We start from the raw sequence: 26,750 nt of genomic DNA, 5'->3' as shown, positions 1-26,750 counted from the left end.
ATGGTCGGAAACCCTTCCTTCTGCTTGTTACATACTTTTCAACGAATCTAGTATACCCTTTCTCTACGAGTAACGGTTATAAAAATATCTATGGCATCGGCCATTATGCTGCAAGAATATAGATCGGACCAATTAAAGGCAGATATAAAAAGATTTAGCCTCCGAAAGTTTGCCTTACGAATACAATGAATTCGTTTGGTTGACTTATCTGGCCTCTCTTTTATTACAGTACCTGTGTCGATTGTCACCTCGAAAGTTGGATGGTATGGATCTTCTAGTTGACTAAGAGGTGCTACTCTAGTCAGAAACACACTTTCAAGACTTGTAACAAAACATAGATCCAATAAACGACCAAGAGAATTTCGAATATAATTGACTTGTGACAACGATATGTCAAGCAAGCCGTCAATAAAGTCATGCTGTGCTAGTGTCTGGTATATTAAAGTCACCTAGAACAACTAGTTGGTCCCTATCGGACAGTCTGTTTGAAACGGATTGGATAGCGGACAAATGGCTTTACGAATAAGAATTCTAAGTTACGGAACTCATCAAAAAGTACCTCCTCTGACGTGAGGGTAGACCTAACAGCAATTAGGACTCCCCCTCCTCGCCTGGAGGGACGATCATGCCTGTATACTGTGTACATACCTGGGAAAACCTCAGAGTTAAGTATCTCCGGTTTTAACCAAGTCTCTGTAAACACAATAATATTGGATGCAAAGGAAAGGCTATTAGAATACAAATTAGTTAGCTTACTACACAAGCCTCTTACATTTTGATAACAGATAGTGAGACTAGATTTTAGTTTTTTGAAGATAAAGAAGTAGAAGTAGTAGAGGAGGATGGGGCAGTGATCTGGCCACTTGTGGGAAGGTTAATTCCCACGGGCCCTTTTTCTATTTTTAATCTTAGCTTCAAACTCTTTCACAATCATACTTTCCGGCCAAAAATCACCAGAACATATGGTTGAGAATAGCTCATTTGGGACAGTTATCTTGAAAGATGAGATGTCCCTAGCATAAGAAAAGTAAAATTTTTCCACTTTTATGTTGTCGGCTTGTGTTTTGTCTTGTATATAACACAGTACATCAGATGATGTTTGATCAGGGGAAAGCCGAGAAACAAAAATTTGTTTCTTTAGTGGAACCACCGAGAGGGTTGTATTTCTGAAGTGCCAACTTGAGCCGGTAGTCCGGACTCAATATTTCTTTGTGGTGGTAAACAATTCGGGACGGATGGAATCACCGGTTGAGAAACCAGTGCAGACAAAACGGAATCTGTAGCAATCCCAGGCTGGACTCCCTCCACAACCGATTGATCGGATTGCACCGAATCTTTTTTAGCTGCCGATCTAAGCAACATTTGAGGGTTTGCTGTGATCGTCAACTGATCAGCTGTGGAGTCCTGTTGATCACTTGCCGAAGGTTGCGGGGCATTCCCCTTAGGCAGCCTACCACCAGCGGCTTTCTTGCGCTTTGGAGATTCTTCTAATAGTTTGAGGCTATTAAATTGTGAATCAAGCGCAGAAAGAAGATCATCAGCTCGACGAAAACTATCTCTAGCCACGCCAAAACTGCTGATCAGTCCTTTCAAGCCACCTTTAGTTTGGCGCATAAAGAGCTGCATTTCATTCGCAACTCCTAGGCAAGTATCACAACAGTATTTTAGATTAGGGCCTTTAGCTAGGTCATCACTTGTTAGGCCGTTAAAACCAGCGCACTTAGTGTGCACCATTCTATCACATAGTCAACAGGTAATTTTTGACTGCTCAGGCTTTTTTACCTGACGGCATTTGTTATGGAAGCAGACAACATTGGTTTCCATGTTTAATTGGGTTTTGACCACTGTACCAAAAGACAAAATCAGAAAATGTACCGCAAGAGCGCAGTCTGCACTTTAGGATTTTGTGTGGGAGAGCGAGATAGCGGGTGCACCGTGCAGTTAAGTACAAAAACAAGAGAGAACGCTATAGTCGAGTTCCCCGACCATCTGATACCCGTTACTCAGCTAGTGGAAGGGAGAAGGAGGGTCTTAAACACAGTTTTTGGCGGTTTGTAGGCGTAATAGTGGGCGTGGCAGAAAGTTTTTTGGCAAATCGATAGAAATTTACAACACCAATTCAAAAATGAAAAAATATCAAAACATTTTTTAAAAGTGTGGGCGTAGCAGATTTTGGCGATTTATGGGCGTTAGAGTGGGCGTGGCAAAAAGTTTTTTAGCAAATCGATAGAAATTTACAAGGCCATTACAAAAATGAAAAAATATCAAAACATTTTTCAAAAGTGTGGGCGTAGCAGCTTTGGGCGGTTTGTGGGCGTTAGAGTGGGCGTGGCAAAAAGTTTTTTGGCAAATCGATAGAAATTTACAAGACCAATACAAAAATGAAAAAATATCAAAACATTTTTCAATAGTGTGGGCGTGGCAGTTTTGGGCGGTTTGTGGGCGTAAGAGTGGGCGTGGCAACGTGAATCGAGAAACTTGCGCTGCGTCTATGTCTCTGGAGTCTGTATGCCTAATCTCAACTTTCTAGCTTTTGTAGTTCCTGAGATCACAGCGTTCATACGGACGGACAGACAGACGAACAGACGGACGGACGGACAGACGGACAGACGGACGGACGGACAGACGGACATGGTCATATCGACTCGGCTATTGATCCTGATCAAGAATATATATACTTTATATGGTCGGAATCAATTCTTTCTGCCTGTTACATACTTTTCAACGAATCTAGTATACCCTTTTACTCTACGAGTAACGGGTATAACAACACCAAACAGCACTACGGACAACGCACGAAAGAGAGAGTAAACAAAACGCAAAGACAGAAAGAGAACAGATTGAAATAATTTATTAAAATAATGCACTTATCACAAAAGATTCACTCGCGAAGCGAACGGAACTTTAACTAGTACGGATTACGAAATTGAATTATTAAAGAATTTGTTAAATTCCACCGCTGGATTTAGCAAAACAAAAATAAATTCGGAGCGCAGAAAAAAAACACGACCGTTCGCTTTGAAGCTAGAAGGTTCCTTTAAGAGGAGACATCGTCGGACAATCATAAATAATATCAAGAGACTTCGCTGGAATATCGATAGAAATTGTTTATTAGGATATTGCCCCGTCGACTCAGCTATTAAATGTGATCAAGAATATATATACTTTATATGGTCGGAAACGCTTCCTTCTGCCTGTTACATACTCTTCAACGAATCTAGTATACCCTTTTACTCTACGTGTAACGGGTATAAATAGAAAAGGTAGACTTAAATTTAATATAACCTGGCTACTGCATAATTTTATAAAGCCTGTTGTATAAATAATTTCGTTACCCCTGCCACTATCGATACTTTGACTCTGCTCGTGAAACACTCAGTCGGTGAATGTTGATATTTGATTGATGTTTTACCCCTGCGTTCGCTGATGGAACTGTTAAAATTGAATTTTGGCACTTGGGTAACTCGGGCTTTCGCTTTAGGAATCTTTGTGATTCGATTTCACAGCGTTTGCATGGGAGAAATCACAGATTAACGGAATAATATTTATGTAATCAATTTTTTGAAAACGAAATATCTTGAAACTCTAAATAAATGATAAAATGTTACGCTGTTTTGTGCGGTGGCGCTTTCCATTTAAGAGTCCTGTGAACATAAACTCCATCGTGAGTCAACAGACGCATGCATAATTAAGTGTACCATCCTGTATCCTTTTTCTTTGTTTGATGTTTTCATGTTCAACAAAGTTTGCAGCACATCTGCAGCATGCCCCAAACAATTCTACCTCCTGCAACTTGCCAATTCATTGCCGTTTTCCAAAAGCTCTGCTGTTCCATTATCCACCCGACGTATACGAAATATTTCGCTGTAAATTATTACGAAAATGGAGCTTTGTTTGCTTGCATCATCACAACAGCAGCTTTATAAGCTCGCTAAATGGGGGACGAGCTGAATTCGTTTTTTATTATGATGTTGTCATGTTAAGGTCATTGCTCCGTTTGATGTGCCAGGTCACCTTGTAGTTCGCCACATGTGGGTAGCATGCCAATATAAGCAAAATGTATCAACAAAGAAATATATTTATATTTCTCCTTCGCACTTCCACTAGCTGAGTAACGGCTATCAGATAGTCGTGGAACTCGACTATAGCATACTCTCTTGTTTTTTTTCTCAAATTTGATCGATAATTAAACAAAAATTTGAAATTTCTCGTTGGAAGGGAAGAATGTTTTTTGGCATTCGTTAGACATTTAAAATACTAATAAAAAATTAAAAAACTTAAAAATTAAAATACTCTCTTGTTTTTTTTCTCAAATTTGATCGATAATTAAAAAAAAATTTGAAATTTCTCGTTGGAAGGGAAGAATGTTTTTTGGCATTCGTTAGACATTTAAAATACTAATAAAAAATTAAAAAATGTAACAAAAAAATTTTTTTAGGTATAGGAGTATCAACTTTCTAGCATTTATAGTTTTCCACTCATAGAAAACATTTAAAGAATTTTAGAAACTCGACCTAAAAAAGGGCGGTTTTCTATTTTAAGGAAAAGTTTGAAATAAATTCAGGGTTTTCCAATTACCCTCAAGTGAAAAAGGACCCTAGAATTAAGAAAGGCTCTCCCTATATTTAGGACAAATCATAATACAATCAAGAAAATTTTTCTTAACTCAAGAAAATTCACCCTAATAGTAAGCAAATTTAAGCTAAATTTTTAGGCTTAATTTTTTTAAAATTAAAGGTATGTTGGTAATGACTTCTTTTTTAGGGCGTTTTTCTAAATGTACAGGCGAAAAGTTTTATTTTTAGGGCGATATCGACGTTCATACATGGCCAAGATCAAGAGTATATATTTTATATGGTCGGAAACGATTCATTCTTCCTGTTACATACTATTCAACAAATCTAGTAACCTTTTTAGTCTAGGAGTGACGGGTATAAATATAAAAGGTAGACTTAAATTTAATATAACCGGGCTACTGCATAATTTTATAAAGCCTGTTATATAAATAATTTTTTTTCCACACTCACATACTTCAACCTAATGTTGTCAATCCCATTGGTAGTCAGAACAGATGTGATGGTTATGCAGCTTTCAGCTTTCTTTGCTATGCTTTGAAAGGCAAATGCTTTGTGGGACAGCAGAAGAAAAGGACTTGGATGCATGGCATTCAGAGTGCTTGAATCCACACTTTGGCCTTGATAAGATGCAGTGCCAGCTTACGGTCTGAATAAGTGAATCACTGCATGAATGAGTGACTGAATGAATCGACTGATTGAGATAAATGGCAGTCGTCCCAGATTGGCAATGCATCGATGCCGAGATGATGGCAATGCATCATTTAACGATTAGAGTTGTCTCACTGGAATTTCAGATTTCAGATGCCGCATTAATCTTTAATACCTTGTTTTCAAGCTATATCTGGAGGTTTGGAGAAGTATATGCAAGGATTCTAGTCAAATTAAACAAAAGAGAACGCTGTGATCTTAACTCTCTAGCTTGTATAGTTTCTGAGATCGAGGCGTGCAGATCTGGCCAGATCGCCTAAGCAATCATCGATCCTGAAAAAGAAATATATGTAATGTAACGGGTATAAATATATGATAGTTTTCATATACCAGTAACAGGACCAGAATTTATAACCTAGTTTTTAAAAGCTAACACACTTTTAAATTAGGACTCGTTATACCTTGGGCGTACAAAACGCACCAACTCAGCATTCTGATATCAAGCTGCTTAATAGAAAAAAACAGTATTTTACAAATCATGCTTAATTTCAACATTCCAGCTTTTATAGTTCCTGAGATAAAGGCGTTTATATGAACAGAACGTATTATTCTGTTGCAGAAAGCTGCAGTTGTACATTTACAAATACGAAAAGCAAGCTAATTAGTTTTTTAAGGAGGGTCGCATTTGCTGTATATGCACATGTTTACTCTTAAGTAATGGGTAATCGACAATAGCCTTTATTTCCTTTATTTCGCCGTTCATAAAAAGGCTGTCGGTTCAAAGAGGTTGCCACTTAGGCACCGCTAAAATATTCAACAAAGCACTGTACACACGTGACCCAAAAGAGAAGTCTTAATTTTCACAAAGAGAGCTCCAAGGGCAAAGAAATTAAATCGTTTTATAAGCAGTCAAATCACATTATATGTAAGGGGTTTTTAAAAGGTATAGAAATTTAAATTGCAATAAAATAACGATGGGGTATTCGATGGTTTATTTTTTTTAAAGATAATCTTGTGGCATATTGCCGTAATCGGCAACAAACGGCAAACGCTGTCTTCCAAATGGCGTGTATGGCTAATAGAAAAAGTTTTCCTGGTATTTTGCCCGTCATTAAAAGGATTTGTTCTTTGGCGCGGAAAATATAGAAAACAACAATTACACGAAACAAATTCATCAGGCATTTGTCATTTAAATCGCATTTAATTGACCCCTACACTTCCAACACGTTCCGTCATAGTTCCTTTTCAAGTAAAGCCGGGTGTCTTTCATAACTTCATCTTTCATACATATGTAAGCACTCAGTAAAAGGCTTCCCTGAACGGGTTTTGTTGCATTCTTTCAAAGGCTTCTAAATGTTTTCCGAAACATGTATTCCAGAATATTTATATTACAATACTTTTGTAAACGGTTTTAACGATTATCTCTGAATAATTTCCCGAATTAATTATTAGAAAGTATATTTACACATTTCGCTCCCTTGTTCGGTTTACTGCAGCGCAATTAAATAAGATACGTTTGTTGTGGCCAGTGCTGCAACCCACCACGGCCCGCATCCACCACTGCACCACTCCCTGGCGCGATGTCACAGGTTTACTTGCTGCCGGTGGCCACGTTTCTGATCTTCCAGGTCACCTTCCTCGGCACGTACATCTTCGCCGTGCTGGAGGGGCATGTGGTGCCCACGGTTCCCTACATCAGCGATGCGGCCACCTACTCGCCGGAGAGCTGTGTGTTCGGCCAGCTTATCAACATAGGCAGCGTTCTGCTGGGAATCACCATCTACGTGCGCTATCGCCAGGTGCTGCAGCTGTATGAACACCACCCGGAACTGGACGCCTCGGTGCTGCGCCAGAACCGAATGGCGCTGTGGTTCGGACTGGTGTCCTGCCTGGGCATCAGCTTCGTGGGGAACTTTCAAGAGACGAACGTGCGGATTGTCCACTTCATTGGTGCCTTCTGCTGCTTTGGCTGCGGCACCTTGTACTTTTGGATGCAGGCGCTCATCTCGTATCTGATCTTCCCCATGTCGGGCACCCGCATTTACGCCCACTTGTGGCTGGGCATGTCCGTGTTCTGCACGATCCTCTTCATCCTGCTGGCGGTCACCGGCGTGATGTCGTACATCCTGTTCAAGGGACAGAATCCGCGGAAGTGGTATCCCTCGAACGGCGGCTGGTACTTCCACGTGGTCACCTCCATTTCGGAGTGGATCATCGCCACCATCTTCAGCTTCTTCATCCTCTCCTTCACGAATGAGTTCCGCGACGTATCGCTATCGCATCCCCAGATTGCCCTGATGTCCTATTCGACCACCATTTAGAGTTTACCTTCGAGGATTAGATAGGAGTAGAGATCGTCTGGAGTAGCCAGCGGTTCCTGCAGCTTCAACATTTTAAGTACAATCCAAGGTGGCAAGAGCACGGGTCTCGAGGACGTCGTGCTAGTCCGGGTGATGTGCATTTGCGGCCTCTCGTCTGCTTTCCCTCTCTTCCGGTGCTCTTTCTCTGTCGGATTGCTGTGATATGTGCAAAGTGTTTCCCAAAGATGGGGATCGGGTAGTTGCAAGTGGCGGAAAGCTGCTTGATTGAGGAGTTACATTTATTTTTTACCCGCGTTCGTTTTACATTACACATTTGAATTACTAAATCGAACTAATCGGTAGAAATGATCTGTAAATCTGTAAAATAAAAAGCAATTAAAAAAAAAAAATATATATTCTATTAAAGTATAAGAGTATATTTTAACTAAAGTAGAGAAAGTGTTCTCAAAGAATATAAATCAATAAATATTTATTTTTATTTTGCTTCAATACAAGAAGTCTATAAATTTTAGTATTAGTAGCCTAGTTGATTTATCCTGGTACAGAAAAGGCACACATCTGCAATATATGTAGAGAAAATATATATAGTGACATATCCATAAGTCCCTAAGACTTAAGCACATGCCTACACACTAATACACATACAACATGTACACCCAAACTCACCCACACACCCTACACAACTCTGGATGTACCCAACAGATACCAGATACCTGAAAAGTCACCCACTGGTAGACTAAACATCCGTTGTCTAATTTAAGCAATCTTTGCTTAAGCCCTCGCATCATCGTTGCGTACCCACTTTCAAAGCTCGGACTCGCAATCCCGAAAAACAGAAGTATTAGATTTCAATAAACAAAATTATAAGAATCTAAGAGCACTTGTATCCAAGAGCGAATGCACTTGAATCCAAGAGAAATGCGAAGACTATTAAAGTCAGCAACTCCAAAGCTTTCTCTCTTCATTTGATCAGAACCGAAACCGAGGCTTGAACGTCAATCAAATCAGAGTAATTATCAGAGTTCAGTTTGAGACCTAATTATAATCGGTCGGTGTTCTTCTCAACTAAAAATATTGTAATCATTCAGTAAAATAATTGGCGCAGTCGGTAGGATCTGTTAAATAAAGAGTCCTTTTAGTACAGTACTGATCCATTGAAGGATACGCTATACAACTAGCTATCCAGGATCGGCGAATTAAAACAGTGATTCTAAAATTATTTTGAGATCCGCAAAAGAATCTACGTGAAAGTAGTATTCAAGAAAAAAATCCTGTGTGGTCAGTAACATCTGCAAAACAATTTAAAATCCCGTGCGGTCGGAAACAAAATTAATTAAAATTTTTAATTCCGTTACTTAAAACAAAAAATTAAAAGAAACACCGTGTATCCAGAAACTTATACAAATACACCATGGCAGTTCCGCAACTTTCGGAAACCTACCTAAATTAATTATTAAATCAAAATAAAGAACTGAACTACTACGATGGCACACCTGGCAAGCTGTCTGTGTTTGTTAACCAGGTCGAGCAGCTACTCAACTTATACCCTACCCAGGATGCCAGACAAGCACATGTTATCTACGGAGCAGTAAAACGGTTACTAGTGGATGCAGCATTGGAAGTCGTGACCCAAGAAAGAGTAAACACATGGCTGGATACAAAGACGGCCCTGGCGATGGCATTCAAGGATCACAGGCCCTACATAACACTTATAAGACAACTGGAGGATACATCATACCCCGGAAGCATCTGTAAGTTCATCGAGAAGCTCGAATCACAATATTGGATTATGTTTGACAAGTTAGAATTAAAAAGCGACCCTGTAGATAAATCAAATTACACTGAAATCTTAAAAAGAACTGTTAAATCTGTAATAGATCGAAAACTGCCGGATAGAATTTGTATGTCATTGGCACGCAAAGATATTGATACTATTTATAAATTAAAACAAGAGAGAACGCTATAGTCGAGTTCCCCGACTATCTGATACCCGTTACTCAGCTAGTGTAAGTGCGAAGGACAGTTTTTGGCGGTTTGTGGGCGTTAGAGTGGGCGTGGCCAAAAGTTTTTTGGCAAATAGATAGAAATTTACAAGACTAATACAAAACTGAAAAAATATCAAAACATTTTTCAAAAGTGTGGGCGTGGCAGCTTTGGGCGGTTTGTGGGCGTTAGAGTGGGCGTGGCCAAAAGTTTTTTGGCAAATAGATAGAAATTTACAACACCAATACAAAAATGAAAAAATATCAAAACATTTTTCAAAAGTGTGGGCGTGGCAGCTTTGGGCGGTTTGTGGGCGTTAGAGTGGGCGTGGCAAAAAGTTTTTTTGCAAATCGATAGAAATTTACAAGACCAATACAAAAATGAAAAAACATTAAAACATTTTTCAAAAATGTGGGCGTGGCAGTTTTGGGCGGTTTGTGGGCGTAAGAGTGGGCGTGGCAACCTGAATCGACAAACTTGCGCTGCGTCTATGTCCCTGGAGTCTGTATACTTAATCTCAACTTTCTAGCTTTTGTACTTCCTGAGATCTCGACGTTCATACGGACAGACGGACAGACGGACAGACGGACAGACGGACGGACAGACGGACATGGCCAGATCGACTCGGCTACTGATCCTGATCAAGAATATATATACTTTATATGGTCGGAAACGCTTCCTTCTGCCTGTTACATACTTTTCAACGAATCTAGTATACCCTTTTACTCTACGAGTAACGGGTATAACAAGCTTCAATGGAGCTAGGCCTCTATGACGCCAGTCCAGAAAATCAGCGTTCTAATAGATCAGAAGGGAACAGACGCAGGAACAAGAGAAATCATAGTCAAAGCAATAATCAAAGATATTACAATAATAGAAATTACAATCACAGCAATTATTATCCTGGAACGAATCAGAATAACAATACGCAACCTCAAAATTCGAATCAACCTACAATAAATCAAAATCAGTATTCCACTCGTCCCATACCGGTTAATCAAAAGGGAAATTATTACACGTTTAGACACAAGGCCAACAAAACAATCCTCTTAACAATTCCCTTAATTTCCGTCAACTTCAAATAATACTAACGGTCAGATGACGGTAAAAAGACAACGAGAGAGTCAAAGTGGCCAAAGCAGAATGGATGTAAATTTTCATCAAACTGCCTCGGACACTCAAGTGACACAGGAGAACGTACAAGTCCCGATGTACGAATAGGTTATCATAACAAAATTTACAAGGGAATGATCGACACAGGCTCATCAGTCAATATCATAAGGGAAAATTTTGAAAATTTAGAAGAAAAAGAAGAAGATCTAACAGTGTATACCATTAAAGGGGCAATAAAATTAAAGAAAAGCATAATAATGAAACCCACTTCCGTATGTCCGTCTGTTCAGAAATTCTATATCCACAAATTTTCCGACAATTATGATTTCCTGTTAGGTCGAAAGTATCTAGAGGATACGAAAGCTAAGATAGATTATGATAACGAGACGGTAACTCTAGGTTCAAGAACCTTTAAGTTTGTGTATAGAAAAAAGAAGGGCGAGACCGCTTCTAAATGCCTCGATCCACAGCAAAAGGATGATTCAGCTCCAGTGGAGGAAATCAATCCAAAGATGCAATAGGCTAGGACCGCACCTAGGTGCCTTAAACCAAAGCAACAACAACAGAAGAAGGAGACCGCATTACCAAAATGCATCACTTCAAAAGTTGTAAGTAACACATCTCGATCCCATGTCCGTTGACAACGATATCAACTTCGCGATCAACAATGAGTTACGCGAATGTAACGAGTACAGACTCGAACATCTAAATGTAGAGGAAATTGAATGTTTAAAGAAAGTTCTATATGAATTTAGGGACATTCAGTACAAGGAAGGCGAAAATTTGACCTTCACCAGTACTATTAAACATGTCATCCAGACTCAGCATGAGGATCCAGTATACCGTAAGCCCTATAAGTACCCCCAAGTGTTGACCAAATTCCCCAATCCTCGAATGGATGAGATATTGGATAAATTGGGTAGATGTCAATATCTTACCACCTAGCTAAGGGTTTTCACCAAATCCAGATGGACGAAAATTCTATTGCAAAAACAGCTTTTTCAACGAATATACACGTATGCCTTTTGGCCTAAAGAATGCTCCAGCTACTTTTCAGAGATGTATGAATAATCTTTTGGAAGATTTGATCTACAAAGATTGTTTAGTCTATTTGGACGATATTATTGTTTGCTCCACTTCATTGGAGGAACATATTTTATCTCTAAAGAAAGTCTTTGAGAAACTGAGATACGCCAACTTGAAGTTGCAGCCAGACAAATGTGAATTCATGAGAAAAGAAACTGAATTCCTGGGACATATTGTCACAACAAATGGCATTAAACCAAACCCAAACAAAACAAATGCAACCACAAATTTTCCGTTACCTAAGACACCTAAACAGATAAAATCATTTTTGGGATTATGTGGGTTCTATCGCAAGTTCATTCCTAACTTTGCCAAGATAGTTAAACCCATGACCCTCAAACTAAGGAAAGGTGTTGTAATAGATATTAAATGTAAAGACTACATCGAATCATTTGAAAGACTAAAGGTTTTGATAACTTCAGATCCGATATTAATCTACCCCGATTTTTCGAAGCCCTTTTCTCTAACAACTGACGCGAGTAATGTAGCTATTGGTGCAGTGCTCTCACAGAACCATAAGCCCATTTGTTATGCCAGCAGAACGTTGAACGAACACGAAATCAACTATGCTACCATTGAAAAAGAATTGTTAGCTATAGTTTGGGCGACAAAATATTTCAGGTCATACTTATTCGGCAGGCCATTTGAAATAATGAGCCGAACATGAAATTACAAAGGTGGAAAATCAAACTTAATGAATTCGATTATAAAATAAAATATCTTCCAGGCAAATATCTTCCGCAGATGCAATTATACGTAGTGCTAATGAAGATAATTTAAATTATATATCCATAACGGAGAGACCAATCAATTTCTTCTCTAGACAAATAGAGATAGAAAAAGGCGACAGTGACACAACAAGTGTAAGCCACTACTTTTAAAAACTAAAGATTAAAATAATCTATAAAGAAATGACACTTGAACTCGCCAAAACCCTCATTAAGGAATATGTGTGCACCAAGAAAAGCGCAATTTACTTCCCTAATGATGAGGACTTTCTGATCTTCCAGAGGGCATTTACCGAAATCATAAGCCCTAACAATTTCACTAAACTATTGAGATGTACAACGAAGCTAATTGATATACTAACTTATGCGGAATTTAAGGATTTAATCCTAAAGAGACATAAGGAAGTTTTACACCCAGGTATAGAAAAATCCATTAATTGGTTTAAAGAAAAATACTTTTACCCAGATAGTCAAAAGCTAATTCAAAATATTATTAATGAATGTGAAATCTGTAATCTGGCAAAACCAGAACATCGAGACACAAAATTGACATTTGAAACAACACCAGAAATATTTAACACAAGGGAAAAATAAGTGATAGATTTTTATCTCACGGATAACCAGATTTTCTTATCTTGTATTGATATTTATTCAAAATTTGCCTCACTAGTTGAAGTAAAAAGTAGAGATTGGCTAGAAGCGAAAAGAGCCATTACTAAAATATTCAATGATATGGGAAAGCACAAGAAATTAAAGCAGACAAAGATTCAGCTTTTATGTGCATAGCTTTGCAAAATTGGTTAAGATCCGAAGGCGTACAAATTTCTGTAACAACCAGCAAAAATGGTGTATCCGATATAGAAAGATTTCACAAGACCGTAAATAAAAAGCTAAGAATCATCGGTAGTGAACAAAATATCGAAGATAGGTTTACAAGGTTCGAAACAATCTTATACGTCTATAATCATAAAACTAAACATAATAGTACAAAACGATCTCCGGCAGACATTTTTCTATATGCAGGCAGCCCAGACTTTAACGTACAACAAAACAAAATTGATAAGATCGAATATCTTAATAAGAATAGACATGATTTTGAAGTTGATATAAAATATAGACAGGCTCCACTCGTGAAGAATAAAATCACCAATCCATTTAAAAAGACAGGAAGAATTGAACAAGTAGACAGTAAACATTGTGAGGAAACAAACCGCGGCAGGAAAATCGTTCATTATAAATCAAAATTCAAGAAACAAAAAAAGATTAATAAGAGCAAATACGATAATTCCAGACCAGCCAGAGAAGCGCAAAGTACGCAATATATTTCTAATAATGCTTAGTTGCATGTTATCACTTATCACTATGGTCAAATGCAGCAACATCGAAGTAAACCCAATAAGTGCGAAAAATGGATAACTTATATTCCAAACCGGAACGATAGAAATTCCAACCAGCTACGAATACCACTATTTGAGTATAAACATAACAAAGACAATGCTTATGTTTGAAAAGCAAACGATTATCCCAATGTACCTCAGATACAATATTTAGTCGATAAACCAAAACGGGAAAGAAATGGAAGGGAAAGTAGGGAAGGCATATAAATACTTATTTGGTACATTAGATGAAGACGACAGGGAGGAGTTAGAGGAAAAAATTAATTACATCTCAGAACCCTCCGTGAAAACCCATGATCTAAACATGGTCATCGACATAATCAACAGCGGTATAGACATAATTAATAGGCTCAAGGTGGAAAAAGAACAGAACCAACAAATTGCGATACCGATATTTAACCTACAGCAGTTTACAGAATACATAGAAGACACCAGATTAGGAATCTTTAACCCAAAATTACTAAAACATGATTATTTGAAACACGTAAATTCGGAGAATATGCTAAAGATAAAAACAACAAACTTGGCTTAAGACAGACACGAACGAAATTTTGATTATATTCCACGTTCCTAGCGAGGTCACTAAAGTTCCGATATTTCAAATAGTTCCGTACCCAGATGAACATATATTCTAACCGAGCAAATATTCGATAACCAAGTAACCAAGTATTTCATAAAGATACAGATAAATTAATATTCGACAAATGTATGGTTGGACTTATTAAACAAGAGCAAACTCAATGCAAATACATTAAAACCCAAAGAAATTTCCAAATAAATTATATAGAACCAAATATACTTTTAACATGGAATATTCCTGAAACAGTTGTCAACCAAGATTGTAAAAACAACAAAATATTAATATCAGGAAACAACATCATCAACAAATTGTACCATGCAAATAGATGAATTCCTAATTTCTAATAATGTAGCAGATTTTACACAAAGGATTTATATCACCAACAATGTTACACGTTTAGAACCAATAAATCACTTAGAAACAAGAGAAATGATAAAATTGCATGTAAAACACTACAACTTTTTCCAAATTATATGCATTACAATCACCCCTAACCCGACGAATTTACTATTGCCAACAACTCAAGAAAGAGCGCGTTCTTGCTCTCCCTCATTACTAGCTTCGTCACAAAACCCCCAAGCACCAAACACTTGCGAAATTTCTTTATGCTTTCTTTACGGTGACTAGTACTGTGACAACAACAACCACTGCAACTGCAATCACAACAACAACTGGAACGGTATCATCGGCTCGCTCAATTTCGTCGACGCAAGTACTTGCTCGCCCTGAGCCAGCGATCAAAACAAAAACGCAACCTAACGGTTCCGCTGTGCTAGCAGAAGACCAAAACATAAACAAGAACGCCGGGTCGACCATACAGACTGGAATGGATCGCTACATAACAATTAAAAGAAAACTCAGCCCTCAAAATAATAAAAATCAACAATCCGAAAATAAGGCAAAAACAAGAGAGAACGCTATAGTCGAGTTCCCCGACTATCTGATAGCCGTTAATCAGCTAGTGGAAGAGAGAAGGAGAGTCTTAAACGCAGTTTTAGGCGGTTTGTAGGCGTTAAAGTGGGCGTGGCAGAAAGTTTTTTGGCAAATCGATAGAAATTTACAAGACCAATATAAAAATGAAAAAATATCAAAACATTTTTCAAAAGTGTGGGCGTAGCAGCTTTGGGCGGTTTGAGGGCGTTAGAGTGGGCGTGGCAACATGAATCGACAAACTTGCGCTGCTTCTATGTCCCTGGAGTCTGTATGCTTAATCTCAACTTTCTAGCTTTTGTAGTTCCTGAGATCTCGACGTTCATACGGACGGACAGACAGACGGACGGACAGACGGACGGACAGACGGACATGGCCAGATCGACTCGGCTATTGATCCTGATCAAGAATATATATACTTTGTATGGTCGGAAACGCTTCCTTCTGCCTGTTACATACTTTTCAACGAATCTAGTATACCCTTTTACTCTACGAGTAACGGGTATAATTACATGAGACGATGTCACTAATAAAACGCCAGCAAACACCAACAGAATTGAGCTTCTGGCAAATTCTACCGATGAAAATGTACAAACGGCAAAATCATCCAAAGAGGAACCTAAGAAGGTTGGGCCTCCTCCAATATACATTCGCGAAAAAAGCTCAAGTGCCTTAGTGAACAAAAAGCGACATTAATAGGAGAAAACTCGTTCTACATAAACTCTATCTGCGAAGTCTGTAGTGAAGCCCACAGCACAGCGAACTGTCATAAGAACAAGGAAGACAGCTCTGTTAAAATGTGCAGCAACTGCGTTGGAAGTCACACAGCGAATTAGCGTGGCTGTGTAGTATATAAGGAACTAAAGAACCGTCTTAACAAACACGGAGAATCAACACGAGCTCAGGCCACACACATCAGTCACACTCCGCCACAATCAGGCCCCTCTTACACGGCACCTGTTCCTACACATCGTACCAATCCTAGCGTTTCCTTCGCTACTGCCTTAAGATCGGGAATTAAAAGCGTGAATCCAATAACACAAAAGTCAACTACTACGCGGGAAGAACAGGAAATAACTACTTCGAACGATCAAACGCAGCATATATCAACTGGCATTGAAACGATGATGATCTCACTCCAGCAAATCCTTTATGACATTCATGCAAACCACAATGCAAGAGCTTATGCGAAACCAAAATATGCTGATACAGCTTCTCGTGTCATCAAAATCAACAAAATGTCTCCACTTCAAATATCTATGTGGAACGCGAATGGCGTTTCACGGCATAACCTCGAACTGCAGTTCCTATCCGAAAAAAATATTGACGTCATACTCCTCTCCGAGACACATCTAACAGACAAGCACAACTTCCATGTTCCAGGATACCTATTCTTCGCCACAAACCATCCGGACGGAAAAGCCCATTGCGGCACTGGCATACTTATCAGAGGTCGCATCAAACACCACCTTCACAATAGAACTGAAACGGTCTACCTGCAATCCACTTCCATAAGCATGCAATCTAGCATCGGCCCCGTCACTCTGGCCGCAGTCTACTGCCCACCTCGTTTTGCAGTTCCTGGAATTTTTCAACTCACTCGGTGAGCGATTTATAGCGGCTGGTGACTACAATGCCAAGAACACGCACTGGGGCTCACACCTTTTAAACCCAAAGGGCAAACAACTTTACAACGCGCTCATTAAGCCACGAAATAAGCTCGATCAGTCACTCCGGGTAGGCCTACATACTGGTCAGCAGATCCAAATAAGCTCCCGGATCTCATTGACTTCGCAATAATAAGAAAAATCCCTAGAAATAATATTACGGCTGAGTCACTTGCAGAACTATCATCAGATCACTCACCAGTTTACTTGCTCTCAGGCATCGACCACATATAACTGAGCACACCTACAGGCTGACAGGCAACAGGACAACTGGGCAAGGTACACGAAATATGCTTGATCATATCATATCTCTTAACACTTCGGCAATAGACCACTGCAATCGTACTTATCTGTGGTTGCCACTTATGTTGTCCCCTGCCATGTTTATTGCAGCCCATAAATAGAACATATTTATAGTTTGTCTACTTATCATGTCTTAACACATCTTTAGACATTCTCCGGGGGGGAAAAGTGTACGGCCAGTAGTTGTCTCTCATTTATGCGTTGCCTCCGGATATAAATGACCATTATAATTATGATAATCGTTGTCAACGCTAGAGCCGAGTGTCCGCTTGCCGTGTGGAAAATCAAGTCATCAATGTGTACTTTGTTATTTTTCAGAGACTTGATGCGCATTTGAAGATTTTGTAGTTCATTAGTGTTGTTGACAATCAAGTGCTTCAGCGGGACCACGTTCCATGTCTCCTTGTCATCTATAATTCATAAACTGGGAAAGATAGACATTTCAGACGCTGTCAAAATTACTTTTTGAGGAGTAATTATTGTTGTATCCCCTAATATTGCTGTGCATCCTGCAGGTAGTTGTATAATGCCTTGATTGGGCAGTCTTATAACTTGATGCTGTTCGTTGCATCTTATATTAGCTGTTGTATTCCGAAACAGTCTAAATAGCCAACGGTTGGATCCACTTATCTCTTTGATGAACGAATTGCCTTGGAATTCCATAATTTCGCATGAGTGTGCCTTGCTTGGTTTCAATGGAGATATTTCGCAAGAGTGATCATCCGCGTTTTTCCATGCCCAATTATTTTCGCAAAGCCATGTTGTCGAATCCTCTTGTCTGCATTGGTTAATTAAGCGTTTATGTCTGTATTGAACGCAAAATATTTAGAATTCAATTTCGGAATAAGCTTTGTTCCGTTTGTCCACAGTGGTATTGGGATTACTTCAAAGTGATCCGTTTCCTGATTGTTGTATATCGGCAATTTTGCTTCAATGAATAGGACAATATCCTTCAACATAGCTTGTGCCTTCATCAGTTTATAGATCAGTGGTAATTGTATAACTGAATTTCCACCCGGTAGCATTTGTTTTCGTCCTAATTTTTGCTTAACTTTTTCGAGCTCCTCCAGCATTTTGTTAGGCGCAATTAGTGTAGGATGAATTCTTCCTTCACTAATGTCCGTTACCATTGAGATCGCTGTTGCTTGTAGGCTTTCTGCCTCTTCAATCCAGTTTCGCACTTGATTTGATAACATAAGGAATTTAATTGACTCCTTATATACCATAAAGTGCTCCTTCATGGTTTCTGCAATAATATTGACTTGTTGGGTCAGTTTTCCCAAATTCCGGTTTGCTTCTATCGTAGTTGCTCTTACTAATTCTTCCGTGGCATTGATGACCGAGGTCAACATATTCCATTAGATATTTTTCGTTTTTTATGATCGTTTGCATATTTTCCTGTATTCTATTTGCATTTCCGATATCAAAGAACAGTATAAACCTTTTCTTTCGGTTGGTACGGTGTCGTAGTATTTTGTCTTTTTCTTTTATGTTGTCAATTTTTGTCGTTTTTGCGGATGCGTCAAAAACTACTCGTAGCTTCGTAGTTAAGCTTCCAGGCCTGATGATTGCTTGATGGGGTAAATAGTATTTACCTTGACCCGTTGCCTTTACAGATTCCATATGTCCCATCTTAAGGTATTCTTTCATGAATTCGTTGTATGCAGCCCAGTTGTTTGGGTTTCTTTGAAACATCCGTTGATGTTTTGAAGCTGCTTGGAATTTTTGGTTTGATCGTCAGGTGGACACTATTTTTTGATAATTGAGTAGTCTGGGAGATACCTTCGACCTCTATAGTACTTCTTACTCTGGGAATCCTTAATATTTGTGCTGCTTCCTCTGAAATCAGCGTCTTCTGGGATCCACCGTCAATAAGCGCCCTCAACTCGTTGTAAACTCCAGCTTTGTTTTTCACTAAAACAACAGCTGTAGCCAATAGTGTGTCTTGGCCTTGCTTAAGGCTATTGCTGTTGATACTGCGTTTTGTGTCTTCATGAAGAAGGCTGTTGTGTCTTTTGGAGCATCGATTGCATGTAATTTCCTTTCTGCAATCGATAGCATTATGCTTTCCAAAGCATCTAAAGCACATGCTTTTCTTTTGAACGAATTCTTTTCTTTTTTCGATTGATTGTGCTCTGAATTTGAGACACTTTATCATATCGTGGCCATCCTTAGAGCAAAAGGCACACGATCTAACTTGCACTTTTCTTGTAGCAAGCTGAGCGGCATTTTTGGTAATGGCATTTACTGAGTTGTATTTCTGCTCAATAAACTCTAGTACATCTTGTAAGGACTGTATAGCTCTTGCCTTTTTTACATGCTGTTCATACAGCTGCAAGGCTTCTGGCGAAAATTTCCGCAGCAGAATTTCAGCTAAAATTACGTCAGCAGAGCTTCCTATTTTTCCTTTTTGATTTATGATGAATATGCTCTCGGTCGCAGTATCCAAAAACTTCCCTAAATTTTTCTCATCGTGGGGCAGCAAGCACTCCAGTTCCATTAATTTGTTGAAGTGTTGGGAGAATATTTTTCTGCTATTCTCATAGCGTTTGCAGATAAGCTCCCACGCTGCTGCATAGCTAGCCGCTGATCCCGTTATCAAATGGCTAACCACCATTTGAGCTTCTCCTTTTAAGCAGGCTCTTAAATATCCCAGCTTCCTTGTGTTGCTGAGATCCTTCCTGCTGTCTATTAGTTCAGAGAACAGCTCGTAAAATGTTGGCCATTCCTTCGCATTTCCATTGAACGTTGAAAGGTCCACTTTTGGGAGTTCTGACACGTCGTAGTTGGAACTTTTGAACTGTTCCAACTTCCTCTGAAGTACCATCTCTAGTGCGGCAACATCAGATTGCAGAGTGTCTGCCTCATCTTGATCAAAGGCAGTTCTGTCATACTTGTTTTCAAGCAGTTTCAGTGTGTCCGTCACGTTGGACCAATGACTTTTCATCATTGCCAGCTGCTTGACTAGTTCAATCTCACTTGAACTATCCAGGGTTTCGTATATTAGGCTTATCTGTTGCCTCACCCTGTCCGCTCTTCTGTCCACCAGTTGAACCAGATTATCAACTGGACTGGAGCTCCGAGCTGATGCGTAATCTGATAATTTTGATCCACTTGGTATATTTACCTCTTCAAGTGTTTCTACCTTTAATTGCGACTCCTTGTAGGCCTTGACAGCATCCATAGTTTTAATAAATATTTTATCATTAAAATATTGATGATCGCCAACTCCCAATTTTACCAGTGCATTGTTGTTAGTAGTAAATTGGTCTACCAATGCTTCTATTGCTGGTATAGATGCCTTGTCCTTGATGGCTTGCAGTATTTTGTTCTGCAGCACTCCTTGGTCTTGCATCAATTTCACAGACCTTTCCGACAAAATCTTGGGAAAACAATCACTGTGACTTGTACTTTCTGCTTGTATTCTTTGGCGTGATCCGTTGGAGGATTTTTTGATTGGTCGCCCAGTTGACCTAGCTGTGCCTCGACTCACAGCTGATTGATCAGCCAAAGAAAAGCAAGAACACAATGTTTCACCTTATAGTCCTAGTACTTTAAGGCGTGGTCTTTTATTCTGTGTTTCTTACCACTGGTGGGGGAAAACAACAGAATTTCTCGAAGGACCTTGCTCTTTTTACTTTAAGGCGCTGGTTTTTTCTTCTGTGTTTCTTACCACTGGTGGGGGAAAACAACAGAATTTCTCGAAGGACCATAATGTACACACTATAAACTAATGCGTACACTTAATGAGTTCAATTCGGGTGTTTGAATCTAACTGACTCGCTACTGCGAGGGCATCGCCTTTTATTCATTCTTACATAGGTTCTTATCATCTAATTATATAATGCAGCGCTTGTAACGCTGCAGTCTGCGTTGGTCAATGCAGCTGAGATTTATCTTTAATCTATATTTGTGACCTATGACCGCGCTAATCACCTCCCGAGTGATCATATCTCTTAACACTTCGGCAATAGACCACTGCAATCGTACTTATCTGTGGTTGCCACTTATGTTGTCCCCTGCCATGTTTATTGCAGCCCATAAATAGAACATATTTATAGTTTGTCTACTTATCATGTCTAAACACATCTTTAGACAAAGACTAAGAAGAGAATGGCAGAATCACAGATCCCCAATAGCTAAGGAACAGCTAAAAATAGCAACACGTAGACTAACCAGGAAGCTTGAGGAAGCAAACGCCCAGCATCTATATATCGAACAACTATCGCCCACCAGCAAGAAGAACCCTTTGTGGAAAGCACACAAAAATATTCAGCCACCAGCAGAAATAGTCGTTCCACTGCGAGGCCCCTCAGGAAGCTCGATACGCAGCGAACAAGATAGAGCAAGTGCATTCGCCGATCACCTTCAAGGCGTATTCCAACCAAATACTGCTAGCAACTCATTTGTCCTACCTGTAGCAATTAAAATCCAGCCACCAACAAATCCAATAACATTTAGTCAACGTGAGATAGCATCTATATTAAAGGATCTTGAGCCCAAAAAATCACCTGGACACGACTTGGTGACACCAAAAATGATCATATAAGGTTGTCAAATATCTCCCTTCCGCCTTTTTGTCTTTTGAATTTCGCGGATATGTACAAAGCGCTACAGAGCTCGTATCTGGCAATACTATACATAATTTGAAAGGTCTTGACATAACCTACAAAACGACGCTATGCATGATTAGTTTGGATATTGCGTTCAACAGTTATAGTTATATAACTCCCACCGTGTGCGGTTCTGACCTTATGCAATCTCTTTAACGCTATTACGAAACTTGGATACTATCCCCAAAGGTGGAAAAAGGAGGTCATAGTGATGATTCCCAAACCAGGCAAAGACAAAACGCAACCCTCATCCTACAGACCAATCAGTCTCCTATCGTGCCTCCCGAAACTGTTTGAAAAGGCATTTTTAAAATACCTAGCTTCCTACTTAAGAATGCGAAACCCAATACCATCCCATCAATTTGATTTTCGCAAAAATCATGGAACGAATCATGGAATCGCATCACAAATGAAATTCGTACTGCTTTTGAGCACCGGGAATACTGCTCAGCAATTTTCTTAGATGTCGCACAATCATTTGACCGAGTCTGGCTGGAAGGACTAATGTACAAGATAACAAAACTGCTTCCGCAGAATACCCACAAAGTGTTCGAATCTTATCTCTTCAAAAGAGTCTTCTCAATCAGGTGTAACAGTTCGACTTCACACGACCGCGTCATCAATGTTGGAGTTCCCCAAGGAAGTGGGCTGGGCCCCGTTCTTTACACTTTATATACAGCAGACATGCCTACAAACTATCAGCTCACAACCTCTACGTTTGCTGACGATACGGCAACACTCAGCCGATCCAAATGCCCATCAAAGGCAACAGAAAAACTTGACTGTCATCTTAAAACAGTGAAAAGATGGTTTGCGGACTGGCGCATTAAGATAAACGAGACCAAAAGCAGACATGTAACATTCACACTGAATAGACAAACCTGCCCACCATGTACCCTAAACAATACACTCATCCCACAATCAGACGTAGTAACATATCTCGGGGTTCACCTAGATAGACGCCTCACCTGGCGGCGACATATAGAATCTAAAAGGACTCATATAAAGCTTAAAGCAGGCAATCTCCACTGGCTTATTAATTGCAACTCTCCGCTTAGTCTGGAATACAAAGTACTTCTCTACAATACCGTGCTGAAACCCATTTGGACATACGGCTGTGAATTATGGGGAAACACGTCATAAACCAACATTGAAATTATACAGCGAGCTCAGTCAGCGATTCTGCGAACTATCATTGGGGCACCATGGTACCTACGCAGCGAAAGCATCCATAGAGACCTTAACAAAAACCTCGTCAACGAGGAAATCCAGATGAGAAAGAGTAAACATCAAGCAAAGCTCGCCGCACACGAAAATCCTCTCGCGAAGTCGCTCACGCGAGTATGTAGTCACAGCAGACTAAAGCGCAAAGATTCTCCAGCCCAGCAAAGAAATCCTACGGCCGTCTCTAACTAATACAACTATTTAATATTGTACTTAAACAAATTAATATAATAAGATTTGAATAATTATTGTTAGTCTCATAATAAGAGAAGATACTATAAATAACGCAATAAGTTCGAAAGAAAAAAATAAACAAGAGAGAACGCTATAGTCGAGTTCCCCGACCATCTGATACCCGTTACTCAGCTAGTGGAAGGGAGAAGGAGGGTCTTAAACACAGTTTTTGGCGGTTTGTAGGCGTAATAGTGGGCGTGGCAGAAAGTTTTTTGGCAAATCGATAGAAATTTACAACACCAATTCAAAAATGAAAAAATATCAAAACATTTTTTAAAAGTGTGGGCGTAGCAGATTTAGGCGATTTGTGGGCGTTAGAGTGGGCGTGGCAAAAAGTTTTTTAGCAAATCGATAGAAATTTACAAGGCCATTACAAAAATGAAAAAATATCAAAACATTTTTCAAAAGTGTGGGCGTAGCAGCTTTGGGCGGTTTGTGGGCGTTAGAGTGGGCGTGGCAAAAAGTTTTTTGGCAAATCGATAGAAATTTACAAGACCAATACAAAAATGAAAAAATATCAAAACATTTTTCAATAGTGTGGGCGTGGCAGTTTTGGGCGGTTTGTGGGCGTAAGAATTGATTCCGACCATATAAAGTTTATATATTCTTGATCAGGATCAATAGCCGAGTCGATATGACCATGTCCGTCTGTCCGTCTGTCTGTCCGTCCGTATGACCGCTGTGATCTCAGGAACTACAAAAGCTAAAGCTCCAGAGACATAGACGCAGCGCAAGTTTGTCGATTCCTGTTGCCACGCCCACTCTAACGCCCACAAACCGCCCAAAGCTGCCACGCCCACACTTTTGAAAAATGTTTTGATATTTTTTCATTTTTGTATTGGTCTTGTAAATTTCTATCGATTTGCCAAAAAACGTTTTGCCACACCCACTCTAACGCCCACAAACCGACCGAAGCTGCCACCCCCACACTTTTGAAAAATGTGTAGATATTTTTTCATTTTTGTATTAGTCTTGTAAATTTCTATTGATTTGCTAAAACACTTTTTGCCACGCCCACTCTAACGCCCACAAACCGCCCGAAGCTGCCACGCCCACACTTTTAAGAAATGTTTAGATATTTTTTCATTTTTTTATTAGTTTTGTAAATTTTTATCGATTTGCCAAAAAACTTTTTGCCATGCCCACTCTAACGCCCATAAACCGCCAAAAACTGTCAGTGTTGAAGACTCTCCTTCGCACTTCCACTAGCTGAGTAACGGGTATCAAGTAGTCGGGGAACTCGACTATAGCGTTCTCTCTTGTTTTTCTTACATTTAACTACTTTGTTTTTACAGATCTCCAGCAATATTCTTCCATCATTCGAAGCAATTGCCCTAGCTGTGCAAAGCATTTCCACCAAATTGAACTTTTCGCAAGTTGATATCTATATTGGCGGTAAGTAATTTTCGTTCCGGTCCTTCCAGTTCTACCCAAACTAGTCTCTTTGTCTTACTTTCCGTCCGTCTGTCTGTCCGTATGAACGTCGAGATCTCAGGAACTACAAAAGCTAGAAAGTTGAGATTAAGCATACAGACTCCAGGGACATAGACGCAGCGCAAGTTTGTCGAATCATGCTGCCACGCCCACTCTAACGCCCACAAACCGCCCAAAACTGCGACGCCCACACTTTTGAAAAATGTTTTAATATTTTTTCATTTTTGTATTGGTCTTGTAATTTTCTATCGATTTGCGAAAAAACATTTTGCCACGCCCACTGTAACGCCCACAAACCGCCCAAAACTGCCACGCCCACACTTTTGAAAAATGTTTTAATATTTTTTCATTTTTGTATTGGTCTTGAAAATTTCTATCGATTTGCAAAAAAACTTTTTGCCACGCCCACTCTAACGCCCACAAACCGCCCAAAGCTTCCAAGCCCACACTTTTAAAAAAATGTTTTGATATTTTTATACCCGTTACTCGTAGAGTAAAAGGGTATACTAGATTCGTTGAAAAGTATGTAACAGGCAGAAGGAAGCGTTTCCGACCATATAAAGTATATATATTCTTGATCAGGATCAATAGCCGAGTCGATTTGGCCATGTCCGTCTGTCCGTCCGTCTGTCCGTCTGTCCGTCTGTCCGTCTGTCCGTATGAACGTCGAGATCTCAGGAACTACAAAAGCTAGAAAGTTGAGATTAAGTAAACAGTCTCCAGGGACATAGACGCAGCGCAAGTTTGTCGAATCATGCTGCCACGCCCACTCTAACGCCCACAAACCGCCCAAAACTGTCACGCCCACACTTTTAAAAAATGTTTTAATATTTCTTCATTTTTGTATTGGTCTTGAAAATTTCTATCGATTTGCAAAAAAACTTTTTGCCACGCCCACTCTAACGCCCACAAACCGCCCAAAGCTGCCACGCCCACACTTTTGAAAAATGTTTTGATATTTTTTCATTTTTGTATTAGTCTTGTAAATTTCTATCTATTTGCCAAAAAACTTTTGGCCACGCCCACTCTAACGCCCACAAACCGCCAAAAACTGTCCTTCGCACTTACACTAGCTGAGTAACGGGTATCAGATAGTCGGGGAACTCGACTATAGCGTTCTCTCTTGTTTTTATACCCGTTACTCGTAGAGTAAAAGGGTATACTAGATTCGTTGAAAAGTATGTAACAGGCAGAAGGAAGCGTTTCCGACCATATAAAGTATATATATTCTTGATCAGGATCAATAGCCGAGTCGATTTGGCCATGTCCGTCTGTCCGTCCGTCTGTCCGTCTGTCCGTCTGTCCGTATGAACGTCGAGATCTCAGGAACTACAAAAGCTAGAAAGTTGAGATTAAGTAAACAGACTCCAGGGACATAGACGCAGCGCAAGTTTGTCGAATCATGCTGCCACGCCCACTCTAACGCCCACAAACCGCCCAAAACTGTCACGCCCACACTTTTAAAAAATGTTTTAATATTTCTTCATTTTTGTATTGGTCTTGAAAATTTCTATCGATTTGCAAAAAAACTTTTTGCCACGCCCACTCTAACGCCCACAAACCGCCCAAAGCTGCCACGCCCACACTTTTGAAAAATGTTTTGATATTTTTTCATTTTTGTATTAGTCTTGTAAATTTCTATCTATTTGCCAAAAAACTTTTGGCCACGCCCACTCTAACGCCCACAAACCGCCAAAAACTGTCCTTCGCACTTACACTAGCTGAGTAACGGGTATCAGATAGTCGGGGAACTCGACTATAGCGTTCTCTCTTGTTTCATTTTTGTATTAGCCTTGTAAATTTCTATCTATTCGCCAAAAAACTTTTGGCCACGCCCACTCTAACGCCCACAAACCGCCAAAAACTGTCCTTCGCACTTACACTAGCTGAGTAACGGGTATCAGATAGTCGG

General features: G+C 39.6%; 2 protein-coding genes across 3 annotated transcripts in view; both read left to right on the top strand.

Annotated features, from left to right (window-relative positions):
• The window catches only part of LOC6535305 (retinal guanylyl cyclase 2), a 62,502-nt gene that overhangs the window by 18,774 nt on the left and 16,978 nt on the right, over window positions 1-26,750 (top strand). For both annotated transcript variants that reach the window (XM_039376849.2, XM_039376850.2), the window contains exon 5: window positions 24,700-24,799. In XM_039376849.2, the coding sequence (XP_039232783.1) occupies window positions 24,700-24,799 (100 nt within the window). The remainder of the gene's footprint in view (window positions 1-24,699; window positions 24,800-26,750) is intronic.
• Window positions 2,925-7,933, top strand: LOC6539998 (DNA damage-regulated autophagy modulator protein 1). The gene has a single exon (XM_039376861.2). The coding sequence runs from the start codon at window positions 6,806-6,808 to the stop codon at window positions 7,544-7,546; it is 741 nt and encodes a 246-aa protein (XP_039232795.1). The 5' UTR covers window positions 2,925-6,805; the 3' UTR covers window positions 7,547-7,933.

Source organism: Drosophila yakuba, chromosome 3R (assembly GCF_016746365.2).
Source record: "Drosophila yakuba strain Tai18E2 chromosome 3R, Prin_Dyak_Tai18E2_2.1, whole genome shotgun sequence".
NCBI classification, from domain to species: Eukaryota; Metazoa; Arthropoda; class Insecta; order Diptera; family Drosophilidae; genus Drosophila; species Drosophila yakuba.
Note: the sequence above shows the minus strand (reverse complement) of the source record. Positions and strands in the feature narration are given on the sequence as shown.

Excerpts from the sequence above, each read along its gene's own strand:
- LOC6539998 (XM_039376861.2), top strand. The coding sequence starts at position 6,806 with ATGTCACAGGTTTACTTGCTGCCGGTGGCCACGTTTCTGATCTTCCAG.